This window comes from Lolium rigidum, chromosome 2, assembly GCF_022539505.1.
Source record: "Lolium rigidum isolate FL_2022 chromosome 2, APGP_CSIRO_Lrig_0.1, whole genome shotgun sequence".
Taxonomy (NCBI): Eukaryota; Viridiplantae; Streptophyta; class Magnoliopsida; order Poales; family Poaceae; genus Lolium; species Lolium rigidum.
The window spans coordinates 36,073,537-36,090,099 of NC_061509.1; the positions used below are offsets into that span (position 1 = coordinate 36,073,537).

At 51.4% G+C, this 16,563-nt stretch overlaps 2 protein-coding genes across 2 annotated transcripts; one reads left to right on the forward strand and one right to left on the reverse strand.

Annotated features, from left to right (window-relative positions):
- Window positions 1-1,688: 1,688 nt before the first annotated feature.
- LOC124689507 lies at window positions 1,689-5,482 on the forward strand. The gene is made up of 2 exons (XM_047223030.1): window positions 1,689-2,886; window positions 5,209-5,482. The coding sequence occupies exons 1-2, from the start codon at window positions 1,689-1,691 to the stop codon at window positions 5,265-5,267; spliced, it is 1,257 nt and encodes a 418-aa protein (XP_047078986.1). The 3' UTR covers window positions 5,268-5,482.
- A 7,668-nt stretch (window positions 5,483-13,150) lies between these two features.
- LOC124686232 (protein ROH1-like) lies at window positions 13,151-14,685 on the reverse strand. The gene has a single exon (XM_047220217.1). It carries the CDS (start codon window positions 14,682-14,684, stop codon window positions 13,407-13,409), a length of 1,278 nt encoding a protein of 425 aa, XP_047076173.1. The 5' UTR covers window position 14,685; the 3' UTR covers window positions 13,151-13,406.
- Between the last annotated feature and the right edge of the window lie 1,878 nt (window positions 14,686-16,563).

The following is a 16,563-nucleotide window of genomic DNA, read 5'->3' on the forward strand; positions in this document are numbered from 1 at the left end:
AGGGAGCGCTTTGAAGCTCTGCTGGCTGTTAATATCATGAAGTTTTCTTTCCGTGGTGCTGGCGGAGAAGGTCATGAAAGCCGAGGTCGGTGGAAGAGCAACAGTGGTTGGATCTTGGTGGTGAGGTGGAATTAGCTTGGAGCTTCGTGACTTCGAACATCGACTTGTATGTGGGCCGACTGCACATGGGAAGTTCAGAGTTCTATCTTTCAAGGTGAAAATCCAAGGTCTGCCCTTAACTGGTTGTGCCGGATAATGTTCTTGTTGAAGATATTGTTTTGAGAGAGAGGACTTTCTTCAGGGTGAAAACCTAAGATCTGTGAACGGCGATGACAGCGTGTGTGCACTGTTTCCTTCTTGGAGGCGTCGCTTATGAAGAAGCTGATCTTCTGGTGTTGTCTTTGTTGGGGGGATAACCCCCGGTATGCCAAAGGCATGCCAAACCGGATGGTTTGAGCCATCAAGATACCGGTTAAATATTCTTACCGGAAAATAAAGATAAGAGTTTGGGCTAAGTGAAGCTAAGCCGGTATCCCCAAGGGGGTATGCGGGAACCCGGTAAAGAAGATACCGGAGAGAAGGGCCTGTCGGCAGGACTGATCAAAGATTCTCTTCAGAGCAAGAGGACAAGGATGAGCTAAGCAAAGCGGCTTTAATCAGAGCCCTGGCGCCAAAGAGAGAGATGACGCTGAAAGAAGCCGGAGGACGTCAGCGTCCCTGATTAAAGAAGACTCCGGCGTCATCTGTGATTAAAGTAGCTTTGTAAAGTAGTTTGTCCAGTCAAAGATGCCATAGGGGTTCCTTGTTCTGTAAGCCACCCTCTCCCCTATATAAGGAGAGGGGGTACTGCCTCATACAGGCGCGTGTCCCCAGAGGAGATTAGACGATAGAACTTGTATCCAAGAACTTGTAACCATGTTGAGATCAATGAAGCAAGCGATCTAGTAAAGAGTTCTTCCTCTTGTCTCTCTTCTTGCATACCGGCCTTTGGTTGTGTTCTTGAGGAAAGCATCCGGAAGTTCATCCCATCTAGTCGCAAACCCTCCCCCGAATCCTCTAGCGTCCATTCGGCCCCAATCTAAACCATCCTATGGCATCTGCTCGTTCGCCACGACGACAGTCTTGGTGGTGTCAGAGTTGTTGTTTAGAGTTTTCGATCTTTGTAGCGGGGCTTTTTCTTTTTTATAATTCTTCTATCATTTTTAGCTGTGTGCATCTTTTATGCCATTAGGGCATGAAGTTGTTGCAGACGCTAGATGTAATTGGTATCTACACGATATTAATATATGCTTTTTATCGGCAAAAAAAAGTTAGGAGTAGTTTTTATTAGGGGTGTTGTACAAAACGGAGGGAACTATAGTCTCATGGCCTTATAAGTTAGGAGTATATTTATTTTGGTGGAAATTGTTCGGTCCAATCCCATTGAGCAGTATGCTAATTCCATCTTTGTCAATAAGGCCCAGCCCATGTATTCCATTGCTTCCGTCTCTATTCTCTGTGCTGCTTCTCCCACTGATTGCACTCAGTCCCTCCCGTGGAAAAAATCCCCATTCCACCATGTGCGACAAGACGGCCGTCGGCCGGCAGCTGCCGCCGTTCGCCGGCGGAGGCTGTGCTGCTTCTGCCTCCTCCCATATATTACCTCCAAGTCGGGTTTTTCTTTTCAGAAATAAAATCTCCAACCCACAATGAGCGACGGGGGCGGCGACGAGACGGCCGGAAGCTGCCGTCTTTCGCCGGCGGAGGCGGCGCCGCTGGACTCCGAAGCTATCCTCGGCGAGATCCTACTCCGACTTCCACCGCAGCCCTCCTCGCTCCCCCGCGTCTCCGCCGTCTCCAAGCTCTGGGGAAGCCTCGTCACCTCCGCCGCCTTCCACCGCCGCTTCCGCGCCCACCACCGGGAGCCCCCCATCCTCGGCGTCTACGGGGAGACCTCCGGAGACATCGTATTCACCTCCGTTCTCGGCCCTCCCGACCGCATCCCCGCCGAGCGCTTCGCCCTGCCGGTCAGCGCCGACGACTTCTTCGATAGCTGGAACCTGCTCGGGTGCCGCCACGGACGCGTCCTCGCCTTCAACCGGGTACGGCTTGAGCTCCGAGTTTTTCACCCTGTCTCCGGCGACCTCCGCGTCGTGGCCCTTCCGCGGGAGTTCAATGTGGCTGGGTACGGCCATGGGTTCAGCACCAGTGGAGCGGTGCTCTGCGTCGCCGGCGACGACAACCCGGGCCACGTGCACGGGGGCTGCCACTCGAGCCCCTTTAAGGTGGTCTTGGTAGGCACATTCCACGGAAACCAGCGGCCAGCCATTGCCCGCGTCTACTCCTCTGAGACCGGCTTGTGGGGAGATCTCGTGTCGACTCGGGGACCATGTGGCGGTTTCTTCGGCGGTCACCCTGGCACCCTCATCAGAAATGCCATTTACTGGTGGCTACATGGCTTCGATATTGACATACTCGAGTTCAATTTGGTTAGCAAGAAGTTAGCTGTGATCAAGAGGCTTCCCATCGCGGGCGCCGAGATTCGCAGGGCTAACATGAGGATCATCCGGGCAGAGGACGGCGATGTTGGCATCATCATATCCATGTACCCAAGCTTCCATTTGTGGGACCACAAGGTCAGTTGTCATGGTGTTGGCAAGTGGGTTCTGCGCAAGACTGTTAACCTGCAAAATATCATTGGTCTACCGCCTTCGACTAATGCACCGATCGTAGCTATAGTGGCGTATGCTGAGGATACTGATGAGATCTTTTTACTGGTGCGCGGCGCTGGAGATCCATACAGGGGTTCCTTGATCATGGTTCAACTTGAGTCGATGAGGGTCAGGGAATATCGTGGAAGCTTTTTGGAGGATTCCTATCATCCTTTCACAGACTTCTTTACTGCAGGTAATTGCTTCTCTATACATTACAGGCTGAATATGCTTATTTTGCATACATTCTTTCTGGAATGCCTCTACTGTGCTTTGAAGTGTTTACTAACTTAGCTATCTTTGTCATGTGTGCTTGATCGATAAAATTAGCAGCTGTCTTCTTTCTCTTGATCTAGTTTAACTTTATCTTAACATACTATTTTGAGTGATTTATTATGTTATATCAGTGCTGCGAGGTTAACATACATTACATGTAAAACCATTGTGAAAAGTTATAAATTTGGTTTAACACAATTTGTAGTCTACCCGCAAAAACAAATTTGTAGTCACAGGCACCTTCATGGTAAATCTTACGACTCAAATCCATACATACCCTGCTCTTAATTCTATGGGGGACAACATTGCTTCTCTCCACACAGCTTTCTTGTACCAAAAGATTCCCTATCGTCCGCATAACACTTGGTAAGATGATATGTCAAACCTCAGCATGTTTCAGGGTCGTGCTGCTGATAATGCTGCTTGTTTTTCATGTATATTTGGGCTTCTTCATTCCAATTGTTGCATGTTGACCGAGTGGGTGGCCGAAAGCTGTAGAAATTTACACTTTTTTTTTTTGAACTGGGCTACGGCGGGCTTACGCCAGCCTGAACATTAATAAAAACAAGCGTACAGGGGATCATTACAACTTTTTAGAGGGAGGAGGGGAGGGGGGGGGGGGGACCTCAAGGCGGGTCGAAGTTATTACACCAATTATTTAGAGAGAGGGAGGCGGAGGGGGTGGTACATCTATGAGCCCAAAGTCTAATGTCTTGGATGCATCTGCGAAGGACCATGGTAAGGTCTTCGTCCACTCCAGTGAAGGTCTTGGTGTTGCGTCTCTTCCAGATGTTCCAGACGATTGCGGTGCTGATGGTGGTTTCTTCGAAGGTTCTGCACCGCGATGACCAAAGGTCCTGGAGGTCAGAGGGAGGCCGAGCTTGGGGGTCCTGAAGGAAAGAGGCCCACACTTCGCCGGCGCGGGGGCAGCGAAGGAGGAGGTGATCGGTGTCCTCATCCTGAGGGCAGAAGAGGCATGTAGCCGAGGCCCCGAGGCGATGCCGGAAGCGGCGTTCATTGGTTGGGAGGCGCCTCCTCACAGCAAGCCAGCAGAAGATTTTGCACTTAAGGGGGGCAGCGCTTTTCCACACCTTCTCCGCCATCACGTCAATCTGCAGGTGCCTGAAAGAATTGGAGTAGACACTTTTGTTCGAAAGCTTTTTGTTAGTGAGACGGTCCCAACGAGAATCCTGGGTGTCGCCGCTAAGAACCACAGAGCTAAGCTCGATAGCGAGGCTTCGAAGGTCAGCTTCAGCGGCCTGCGACAGGCGTGGTTCCAGCGTACCGCGGAATCCAGGAGTCAGGGCTGTGGCGACGTTGATATCCACGCGGGTGGAGTGGGAGAAGAGGTTCGGGAATTGGTCCTGGAGGGTAAGAACGGCCTCTTGGACGGACCTCTGGCTCGGAGAAATTTACACTTGTGAGATTGATATTCAATAATTAAGTTAGCTAAATTTCTAAAAAAGTCTTACTCCTCTCTTTGTACTTTCCTTGTTTGTTTTTGGATTCTGGATACCTTTGTTGGACATGACCCACCTGACTAGTATCTCTTAACTTAACAAGAAAATTGATCATGTGTCACTTAATTGATATGGAATTGCCATTGTGCCAATAGGAGTTGTAACCTCTCATATGCCCCTAAGTCGAGATGCCAATTTGTATTTTATCATCTTGATATTTAGAGTCACTTGGGACTTGTCTGCATGAAAAGACTAAATTACCTGGCAAGGTTGGTGAGCAAACTGTTCACAGAAAAATTAACTAATAACTGATTACTGAAAAGATCTTCCTTGCTCTTAGAACCGTTTCTGGATGCAAGGATTATACTGTACTATTTTTTAAGCAAAATATGCAAGGTGTGAGGGTGATATCTATGCTACTTGATCTACTTATCTCAAACTTATGTTAGCACTTTCTGAAGTTTGAAATAGTTAGATTTGATCTTAATGGGAATCTCGTGAGTCCAGAAAACAAAAGAATGTGACACTTCTTTTACGGAAAAGAATGTGGCTTCATTTAGGATCATTTTTAATCGGACATCAGCAATGCTCGGTTGGATTTGAACCATACTTGCTTGTTCCAAAACACTGGTTTTGTGCTTTTTATTTTCTTTTTTAAATACTACTTTCTCTTTACCTAATATTGATGTAATGATCAAATTCAAAGATTCAGTCATAAATTCTTTACCGTGAAGTTAATATTTTCCTGAGTTATATAACTAACGAAATCGGTTGCTTCACAGGTACTGTTGGAACTCGAAGTATTCCAGTCACTGAGCCAAACCAGCCTTTGAGTCACTGAAGCAGCGTGCTCTAACCGTATACCATATCGTCATACATCTATGTGATCCTCTAGTTTCCCGTGATATGTATATATCTTATAACCTGGTCGATTCAATTATATGCTTTACTCATATGAAGGAGGTATCCTGGGGTTACTGTGATAGAGTGTTCTGTCATTTTGTCCAATGTCCCTTTATTATACTAGTTCCATGTAACATTTTATGACTGGTCTCACATCAATCTTGCAGCTGCAGTGCCTGTGAATTCTGTATTCTTCTTCCGGCTTCTTATTCTGGAATAAGATGTCTTTGTGCTAGTTCCTTCTGGCTGCTGCTCATAGGACATAGAATCACTAACCCTGTTACATCATATGAGTAGATGATGTCGCTGCCGTGGATTTGAAGTCTTCGCTGCATGTTTATCCCTTTCATTTGTTTTGTTTTCTCGGGCCGCCACCATAGTTTTGATGTGAGGCTGCAGATCCCATGGTTTCGAGATTCAAGGGCTGGAACTGTTTATGCTTATATTAGCTCAGTAATCATTTGGAACAATCAATTGCACATTCCGGTCAAGGATTACACTCTAATCTTTGCAGCTGCAAATCATCCAGTTGTTTCACAATCTAGATGACCAGAGTTTGGGCTGGAACCTTGAGATGGTTGACAAGCAAGTTGATGACTCAGACAGAGATGATGAGTGAATGAAGAAAAGATCAAGCTGGTTAGCGAAATCCTGGAGAAAGATGCAGGCAAAATATTGGCTCAACTCAAGCCGGCAGGCATGCAGTACCGAACACTGACAGAGATTTGAAACAGCCTGGGGTTACCTGTTGAGAGAGCCTTGGCACTTTGTCCCTTCTTCAACTCAGCTGATCTGTCAGTATTAGTTTAGACTACTCTCACAGCAATCCTAAAGCTTTAGTACCTTATTTGTATTGATAATCCTATCCGGTTCGAATTAAAAGTGTCTCTGTGTGCTAGCTTCTACTTGTTCCTATGAACCAGCAACTTAGTGATAAGCCTTCTCCTTCAAGAATCTATATCTCGTGTCCTCCTATTAAAGTGTAGGCTATTCCTCTTTTTCTCATAATATTCCAACCATAAAAATCTCCATATATAAAGGTTGCCTCCGGTGAAGTTTGGCCTGTTTAATGATGTTCAATCTATTTCCTTGGTGTTGCCAATGCAAGCCGAGGATATTCCAACAAGTACTGAAACTGAAGATGCAGTGGAAAAGGAGGTGTTTGACTGTCTCTTCAGGTGGAGCTAGACATAGGATGCAATTAAATCCAATGTCCAGATGGTGTTGCCTTCTCTTTAGCATGTTCTTTCCCTCGGATGTTCATAGAGAACCAATTAAGAAAAGATAGAAACAATTGTACAAAGAGGGTCATGTTTTTTATTGACGGGTAACTTTCAGAGGAAACTCCATAGCATGTTCTTTCCCACGGATGTTCTTAGAGAAACCGTTAACAAAAGAGAGAAACAATTGTACAAAGAGGGTCATGTTTTTCATTGACAGGTAACGTTCAGATCATTTCTAGTCGCGTTCCCCGAACAGTGTTAGGCAAAAACATCGGATCGGACGAATGGGGACGTCGTTTGGTGGTGCTGTCTTTGTGAGACACTCGATTCCACACTCCCCCCCCTCCCCCCCCCACACCGCTCTCCTCTCGCTACAGTGCCCTTGAGAGACCACCGTCTTTGACCGGGCCGCCGACGGCCGCTCCGCCAGATTAGCTGGCCGGAGTTGGTTTAGGTTGGCGCCGGAGTAGATTAGGTTCCTAGATCTGTAGTTTCTTGGTGTTTTCCGGCCTCTGCCGGCGTTTTGGGCGTTCTGCCCCTAGTTGAAGGCGGAGCTTCGGATCCCGGCCGCCGGATCCATGGAGCTTCTAGGGTGGCTGCTGCTTGTTCTTCTTCTCCTGCGGCTGGAGGGAAGAAGGAGCATCGGCAACGCCGCCTTCCCCAATAATCTGGTGGTTCTAGCCCCTACTTTTCCTCGATCTCTCGGCGCTGGTGATGCTCTTCTGTCCGGCCGTGGTGGTAGGGGGGGAGCCGATCTGGAGTGGAGAAGCGGTCTTCTGTTCCTCCCCTTTCTGGCCGTGGTGGTCTGGAGGAGGTGGAGCAAGATCTGCTGTTTTTGGATCTTGGAGGTGGTGGTTCCTGTCGTCGGAGCGGTTCGAGGTGGTGGGCGTTTTGGCTGCTCGCTCTCCTGGCCTGCCGAGGTGGCGAGGAGGAGAGGTGCGGCGAACTAGCTGCTCCTCAAGGCCAGCGTCGACGACCTTTGCCTGCGTGGTGCTATTCTTCTGAGTTCTTCCAAGCAGCTGGCGAGCTCGCCGTTGCTATCCATCGCCGTGAGGACGGCAACTCTACAACCTCCGATGAGGAGGCCATGATCTGTCCCCGTCGCGGGTGCTCGAAGCCTCTCTCCTGCGAAGTGATTCGTTCCCCGCAGGATGGAGGTGGACCGCGGCAGCGGATTCTCGTCGGAAGAGGGCTCCCGAGCAGCTGGCCCTTGCTCCTCGGCGGCGACGCCTGGGGAACACCGGCGATTGGTGGCGGAGGCGCCCAGGGACCTGATCGCGTTTCTAGTTTTTGTCTCAGGGTGCTTGTTGTAATTTCTGGAGGGCCTTTCTACAATTTATGGTTTCTTTGTGCAATAGATGCCATAGGACCTCCTTGTAAATTGTACCTGCCACGTGTGATATAATGGAACCTCTAGGGCCTTCTAGGCCCTTATCTTGTTCAAAAAAAAAACAGAATTTCCAACCAAAATAAATAATGATGTTGCAGTTTTAAATGGAGTAATTATTGCCACGCGATCAAAGATCTAGCCATACTCGTCCCAATCAATAGTACAAAATCGGGATACAAATGAAGCCTAGAAGAACAAGTTCGGGTTGTCTTCAGCTGTCGACGACGCCTCTGGAGTCGGCGAAGGCCCATCCAGCACAGCGGCGGCGGCCTTCTCTGTAGGCGTCAATGTAATTCTCGCTAGCAATACCGTTATTGGTGGACTCGCCGATGTCGACGCAGGTGTGCTCGTAGATGTTGATTGTGATGCTAACAAAGGAGGCTGCGGCCATTCGATCGGAGGTTTCTTTCAAGATCATGTCGGGATACAACATATCTACCGCCAGCGTACTTGCGGCACAAGTAGTCTGCCTCCTAAGCTCTTTGTACCCACGAATCCGGCTACGCCTTCGGCATCTGTGTCTTGCCTGACTTCATGAAGGGTGCATTCACACCCTTCTTGGCTAGCGCTTTGACCGGCGCTGTTGGCGATATACCAACTAGGTATACCACGGCAAGATCCTAATTCCGGCAAGTCCGGTGGCCCACCGATGTTGGTGAGGTCTAGAGTATGCAAAGTATTCCTTGCCATACACGTCACGGATCCGACTTACCTTCACCATGGGCCAGATATGACAGCCCGTCTCTTGGCCGGGTCTCACCATGTCTGTTCTCCGGCAACTCGCCGCCGCCATGCACTCGCTCCTTGCAGCGAAAGCTCCCAAGAATCCAGCCAAGAAGACGGCCAAGAAGCCATGGCGTGATCGACGGTACTCCGATGAGGAGATACTCACAAAGGGGAGAGAAAGAGGGGGCAGGTCTAGGTAAGGAATTGTCGCATCGGGCAGGATAAATGAAAGGCGCGGCAGGAGGAATAGAAACGAGATGAAAATTTTGGAATATGACCCAACGATTGTGTCGATGACGCGATAGGCCCACCTAGGAAAAATAATGCACTACAAGGAAAAGCCTTATTGCCGGCGCACCAAAAACGGCTATTGCCGGCGCACCAGAGCCCGCCGGTGGGAACAGGCCGGTGGTAATGAGTTACCGCCGGCGCACCGCCGAGTGCGCCGGCGAGTAACATGAATTATCCCCGCGAACCAGAGCCGAGTGCGCCGGCGGTATGATTTTTCAATTTTTTTAAAAAAGGCCGATCTAGATCTAGATCTAGATCTAGATCTAGCTCGGGTTCGTCCTCGAAAACCATGAAAGTGGCATGTCGTTGTTGCACCGAGGTAGGAGTAGGTGTAGGAGGCCGGAGTTGGAGGTGGAGGAGGAGGTGACCGGAGGTGGAGGAGGAGGTGACCGGAGGAGGAGGTGACCGGAGGTGGAGGAGGAGGAGGAGGGGTGGTGCGCCGGGGGTACTTTATAATTTTTTTCATCCAAATCTAAAACCTCAAAAAACTCTGTTTTCCTTTTCGAATTTTGGGAATCAAAAAAATCGGTAAACGGCTATAGGCGTTGAATTCGAATAGCAAATTTTGCGTAGATCGATTTTGATATAAAAAAGTTTTTCATCGGAGGTCGTATGCAACCAGAAAACCCGTTTTACCGAAAGATGACGTCATTTTGCATAATATATCGAAATTCATTTTTTCAAATTTTGATTAAAGCTAGATTACATAATACACGGGCAGTTCAAAGGATTTTATTTTTTTGGAATTTTCTATCATTTTCTTTTATTTTTTTGAAAACTGAAAAGGCGATTCTCGGGGGGGAGGGGGTGTGGAGAAAAAATTCTAGGCAACTTACCCCCGGCGCACCTCTATGGTGGTGCGCCGGTACCACCGGCGCGCGTAAATGATGGTGCGCCGGCACTTTTTCAAGTAGTGATGTGTTTTTCATGTAAACGCAACAAAATGACATCTATTACAAATTCTGTTTCCAAATTGTCTAGTATTTAATGTGGCATGACATTCGATTAATGTGTTCTCCTTATTTCCGCGTTTTTTAAAATTCTTTGAACCAAACAAGTTCTTATAAATGGAAAAAAACTCTGTTGGAAGCTCGGTTGTTTCTTTCGCAAATTTAAGATTCAATCCACATCAGGGCCACAAATAATAGTTTCTAGTCTTGGTAACAATGTGAAGAGAAACTGTTGGAAATAATGTTTCTTTGTATAAACTTTTGTATTTTCTCTTCTCATTGTAACAAACTAAGAAATAACTATCGTAAATGCTCCAATGCTTCGTGCAAGGGACATAATTATTGTGTAGCAACTTAAGAAATGAATTGTAGATGTCCTTGGCCGTTGGCTTCAGCATTTGGCAGTTGATTATGGTGTTCATTTATAGAACCCAAAACTAGAAGAAAAAAGACAAGAGAAAGTGCCCCGTATGTCCCATGTATCTGGCCTCTTGTTGTCGGATTTTGCTATGTTGTCACTCGGTCCTGCCACCTCAGGGTCTTAAAACTTTCTTTTGGAACGAAGGGTCTCATACTCTCATACTTTCATCTCCTATGCCATTGATGATTAGCAGTAAAATCAGTAGTCCTGTTGAGTACTACCTGCTGCATGCCAAATGTGAGGAAATTAACTGATGATGGGTGGCAAGGCTCTATGCTGCCTCATGAATGCAGATGATAGAACACTGAACATGGTGAGGATTCAGAGTCATGTGTACTCTTCTTTGCTCATGAAGGGTAGCTAGGTCATTCTCACAAGTCAGTCAGGACTATGCATAGGATCTGCTCTTTTTTTTGAGGAAAAGGCAGTCGAATCTGCCGATTAGATAGATAGAGTGCTATGCACAGAATGACTCAGTTTATAAGAGAAACCGGGTCCAAAACCATACATTGCTCGGTTTATACGGAAACCCGAGATGAAAAACAGCACAAGCGAGGAGTCCCGTCATCCACACCGGTTTATACGGAAAACCGAGATGAAAAACCGCACAAGCGAGGAGTCCCGTCATCCACACAACGCAGGCTACCAACGCAAGAAAGATACCTCCAGCTCCGGGGCCGCCGCCCCGACGTACCATCCAGAACGACCTTCACATTGCCCGAAGACGAACCAGACGGGTCGACAAACTCGTTGTCCACACAGATATCCAAGTCGCCACCCAAGCACCATGCTTTCGGGGCCGCCGCCCTGACGTAGCAACCAGGACGACCTTCGCATGGCCCGAAGATGAACCAGCCGGGTCGACGACCTTGCCGCCCACGCAGCCCCAGAATCGCCACCTAAAACCAAGCAGCGACACGACCCCGCCCCATAGGGCCGCTGCCGCAAAGGAGATCGAGGTTGCCGCCTCGAAGTGCCACCACTGTCCAGGACCGCCGCCCCGGCGTCCGCTCCCTCGGCCACATAGCCATGTGCCCCACCGCTGAGAACCCGTCGCACCGCAAAGGCCAAGAGCTCCAAGGCGACGCCCCCAACAAGGTAATGACGCATCCGTCACCGTCGCTCGCTCCCGATGGAGCTTAGGTTTTCACCCGGAGAACCTGAAGCCACTCGCGTCGGTCAGGATCAGAACTCTACAACGACGCCAACAAGAAGGGATACGACGCTCGAAGGCGCTGCCGTCGTCGGCACAGACCGGAGTTGGTGCAAGGCTTTCACCCGGAATTCGAACCCAAACGCGAAGCTTGGGGAGTCGCAGGGAGGCAGGAAGACCATGTCGTCGACCACCGATCTCCACCGCAAGACCATCCACCGATGCACCTCACGCCGCGGCAAATGCCTTGCATGGCCGCGCCCAAAGCCGCAGCCGCTGCTCCGGGGCCGCCGCCCCGGCATCCTCGCCCGCCTCTGGAGCACGCGAGCCGAAGGAGGAAGGCCTCCCCAAGCAGCGGCCACCACCCCAGCATCTCCTCCCCCGCATACGCACGGCCAGGCTCCGTCTTCCCCATGTCCGACCGCCAAGCAGCAACCGCATCCACCATGGCCCGCCTGGCCCAAGCCGAGCCTAGATCGGGCCGCATCGCCACCTCCGCCATGGAAGCTCGCGACGAATCCCGCCGGCACGGGTTCCCCAATCCCGTGTGCAGCCCCTCCCGACCGGAGGAGAAACGGGTCCTGCCACCGCCGGCTCCGCGCGCGCTTTGCCCGACGGAGCACACCGGCGACGGCAGAGAAGGAGGTGGGTGGGGTTGCGGCGATGTCTGGCCAGGATTTGCTCCGCCGGCATTGTCGCCCAGGGGAGGGAGCGACGCGAGGGCCTCGAACGCTAAGTGTCCAGTATATGTACTTGTCACCATAGGATCTGCTCTTAGTGGGATTGCCATACCATTTCAAATGTAACTTCACACAATCTTTGTGTCCACGGTGGAAACATGTTTTCCTTGTGCAAGTACATGGGTCAAAATGGAGACCATATGGTGACATGGATATCATATGAAAATGAGATCCTGTCTCCCAGCTACAAGTGGCAGCAGCTAGCACATTTTCTCTCAGGAAACAATAATGAATACTAAATCAGGCAGTGCAGCTTCAGGACTACTGTGACAATAGTCATAGGATAATCCATGGACAGGTCAGCTGTGTTGGACTAGTATACTAGCAAAGCTGCAAAAGGGACAAAGTGCCAAGCTCTCTCAACAGCTAATCCCAGGCTGTGCACCCTTGATGGCCTGCACATCCCTGGCCAATAAAATCTATGTCTGTCACTGTTGGCTGCTGTAGGCCGGCCGCCTGGCCGGCTGTCCGGCTTGGGTTGAGTCAACCCTGAATTTGATTGCACCGTCTCATCCACCAACTTGATCTTGTCTTGGTTCACTCCTCCCATCTCTGTCCTGAGTCAACTTTCTTGTCAACCATCTCAATGTTTCAGCCCAAACGAATTTGGTCATCTGAATTATGAAACAACCAGCTGCAGAGATCATAGTATGTTGATGAGAGAATGAGATATCTCGTGAGAGGATGATCTGAAACAAGTGCAAGAAAGGAAAGATATCTCATGGGAGGATGATCTGAAACAGCGGAGGATGTTTCAGCCCAAACTTTGGTCATCTGAATTATGAAACAACCGGCTGATTTGCAGCTGCAGAGATCATAGTATGTTGATGAGAGAATGATCCCATGAGAGAATGTCTCATGAGAGGATGATCTGAAAAAGTGGAAGAAAGGAAAGAAATCAATATGATGATTGATGATGAGAGGAGCAGGCAAAAATTCTGCAATCGTTGAACCTTTCCTTTTTTTGGGGGTTTTCAGCACACAATACATTCTCTTCTCTGCTCTTGAGCCTTAAGAACAGCACTAATCGAACAAAAGAAGTTAGTTTTTACAGCTTGCATCTACACAAGATCACAGAGGCAGTGACAGTGATACAAAATCAAAGAATGGTACAGTGCGGCGGAGAAAGAACGGATTTTTTTTGGGTTTTAATCCGTCAAGGCAACTCCTAATCGTCGTCGGCTCAGAAGGAATGGGGCTGCGTCGGCGGCGCGCCGGCGGAGGCGGACCCGGCGCCACCGCTGCGCGCGCTGTGCTCGATGCAGCGCACGACCTCGGCGCGGCTGGCGACGACGCGGTGGAAGACGGCGCGCACCTGCCGCTCCAGCGGGGCCAGGCCGTCCTCCAGCGCCCGGCACGCGCCGGCCAGGGCCTCGGCGCGCTCGACGACGTCGCGCGCCCGGTCCTCGCTGACGGACGCCGGGGACGGGGAGGGCTCCGAGTCAGCGTCAGCATCAGCCGCCGCGTCCTCCTCGGCGATCTCGTCGAGGAGGCTGCTGAGCTCCCGCGCGGCGCGCTCCACGGCCTGCATCTCGGCGAGGAGGCCCGAGGACGGCGACGAGGAGGAGGAGGAGGTCCCGGACGAGGACCCCTTCTTCTCCCGCCGCCTCGACTCCTCCGCGATCCGCTCCTGGAGCGCCAACATCGGCGCCGCCCACTGCGCCTGCTTCGGGGGCGCGACGGCCGCGGTGGCGAGGGTGCACGGCACGGCGGCGGCCAGCGCCCAGGTGGCGAAGGCGAGGACGGAGCTCATGGTGTAGAGCGCCAGCCCGAGCCCGCACCCGGCTGCGGGGGCGAGGCCCTGCGGCGGCGGCGGCGCCGCCATGGCGTGCGCGTGGCGGCCCGAGGACCAGTTCTTGGAGGACACGCTGAAGGAGAGCGCCCGCGCCGCGCGCGAGCAGGAGGGCGTCGTGGGCGCCGCGCCCCGGGCGGCGGCGTCGGGGAAGAGCCTGGCGATGGCGCGGCGCGCGCGCGCGAACTGCGCGCGGTGGAGCATGGGCGCGGCGGCGTCCCCGAGGAGGAGGCAGGAGGCGGCGGTGAGGGCGGCGCGGTGGGAGCCGCGGAGGGAGGCGAGCGCGAGGGAGACGGCGTTGAGGACGTCGAGCGCCTTGACGGCGCGGTCGAGGAGGTCGGCGGCGAGGCGGTCGGCGGGGGCCCGGGCGAGCGCGGCGCCGACGGGGCCCACGGCGAGCGCGTCGCGGAAGGCGGCGTCGGAGGAGACGACGGCGTCGAGGAGCTTGGAGAGGAAGGCGAGCGAGAGGAGCGGGCTCCCCGGGGTTGAGGAGGCGGCGGAGAGGGCGGCGAGGCGGTCGGCGACGTGGGCCTGGAGCGCGTCGAGGACGAGCAGCTCGTCGTCCTGCGCCGGGTCGAAGGAGGCGACGGCGATGGGGCTGCGGCGGAAGCTGAGCAGGCCCAGGAACCCCATCCCGCCGGTGGTCGGCGGCGGCTCGGCGGCGGCCATTGTCTCGTCGGAGGCGGGCTTGGGCTTGGGCTTGGGCCTGGGCTCGGGTTGTGAGGAGGAGGGAATGGTGGGGAACCGCGGGCTGTCCGCGTCCATATATACTGCGAGAAGGACGGCCACGGACGGCTGCTCTGTGTACAGATTAAATCACTACCCCACTCGATGACATGTGGGACCAGATACTGCGTGGGACAACATGTCAGTGAGATATGTAGAACTATTGTGCGTATATGCGGGCTGTGGAAAGGTGGACTGGTTCGTTGGAGAGGATGGGAGGCTGACTTGGTTGGCTGCCACTACGGAATGGACTTGGTGTACTCTCCTCCTGCTGCTATTTTCTCTCTTTCCTTTTCTTAATCCATATATGCTGGAATTTATTATGGCAGATTTATTTCCCTAGGTTGTACTACTCAATATTATCTGTTCGATTTTCATTGATTTGGTTCCATAAAGTATCCTGATTTCATCCCATTTAATTTGATTTTTGGATAAATTAGGATCTCTGGCAATAACTAATATTGTGGATTAGCTGGGTGCAATGCATGTACTCTGTAGCTTCAAAGTCCTAAATAGAGGAGGTAAAAAAATATTGAACCTTAGTTTATACGTACTAAGGCTGGTGCCAACGCGGGCTGGAGGCGGGGCGGTACCGCCCGCGTCGGGGCGAGAGGGAGGCGAGAGGCGGGCGAGACGGTAGCGCGGGGCGGTGGATCCACCGCCCGGCGGTAGCGCCCGCTACCGCCCGGCTGCCGCCCGCGCTGGGGGGAGAGGGGAGCGAGAGGGGGGCGGCAGCGTTGGCAGGTCGGGGCGAGAGGGAGGGGTAACGGCTAGCTGAGGTGGCGTGTTCTGATGTGCTTAGGGGAGAAGCACTCATAGTGAACTTCACGGTGAATGGACACGAGTACAACTATGGTTACTACCTTGCCGACGGTATCTACCCCTCCTGGCCGGTGTTCATGAAAGATGTTACTCTTCCACAAAGTGAAAAGCATCGACTGTTCCACTGTCTGCTCAATCGCCTTGGCGCAAAGATGTCGAGTGTGCCTTTGGAGTGCTGAAGGCTAGGTTCAACATTATAGCAGTTCTGGGACGCTCCTACTCGAGGCGTACTCTTGGGTCAATCATGCGTGCATGTGTCATTCTGCACAACATGATCATCAACGATGAGCGTGATACAAATTTGGAGAACATCTATGAGACAGTTGATTCCAATGTCGGCCCTACGATACACAACAATGCACCACCAAGCCTAGCAGCCAGGATTTAGATGGACAACGAAATGAGGGACTCACCGATGTATACACAGCTCCAGCATGATTTGATTGAGCATGTGTGGGCTAATGCCTAGATTATGTATTTTTTTCAAATTTTTATGTAATTTTTTCAAATTGTTATGTAATTTTTTTTATAATGTAATCGGTAACAATTTTAGTTGAATAAAATAATTTTCTTGCATTACTTTGAATGTTGTAATCTGAAAAAGAAATGCTCATGTCGAGGAGAGAGAAAAGCTGATGTGGAGGAGAGAGAAGTGAGAGCTGGCACTATAGCCCGTGCACTAACACCGTGGAGTGAGAGTAAGATGAGAGTGGGGTGAGAGCGAGAAAAAAAAAGCTTCGTGATGCATTGGCACCAGCCTAAGGGCATCTCCAACCAGGCTACCCAAACGGACAAACGGACATCAAATTGGTCCGTTTGGGTAAAATCTGCTCCCAACGGGCCGACCCAAATTAAAAACGGACAGACGTAGCGTCCGGCACGACCCAAAGCCGGACCAAATTTAGGAGTCTTTTGGGGCGAGCCGGACGAACGCGGACGTCCATTGTATCCGCCTGTGTCCGCGTCCTGGCCCATGTGACAGAGACACAAAATGCAACCG

What these genes read in the sequence shown, in the direction of transcription:
- LOC124689507 (XM_047223030.1), top strand. Translation starts at nt 1,689, where the DNA reads ATGAGCGACGGGGGCGGCGACGAGACGGCCGGAAGCTGCCGTCTTTCG. An exon ending in CACAGACTTCTTTACTGCAG is followed by an intron (nt 2,887 to 5,208) that starts GTAATTGCTTCT and finishes GTTGCTTCACAG; the next exon opens with GTACTGTTGGAACTCGAAGT.
- LOC124686232 (XM_047220217.1), bottom strand. Translation starts at nt 14,684, where the DNA reads ATGGCCGCCGCCGAGCCGCCGCCGACCACCGGCGGGATGGGGTTCCTG.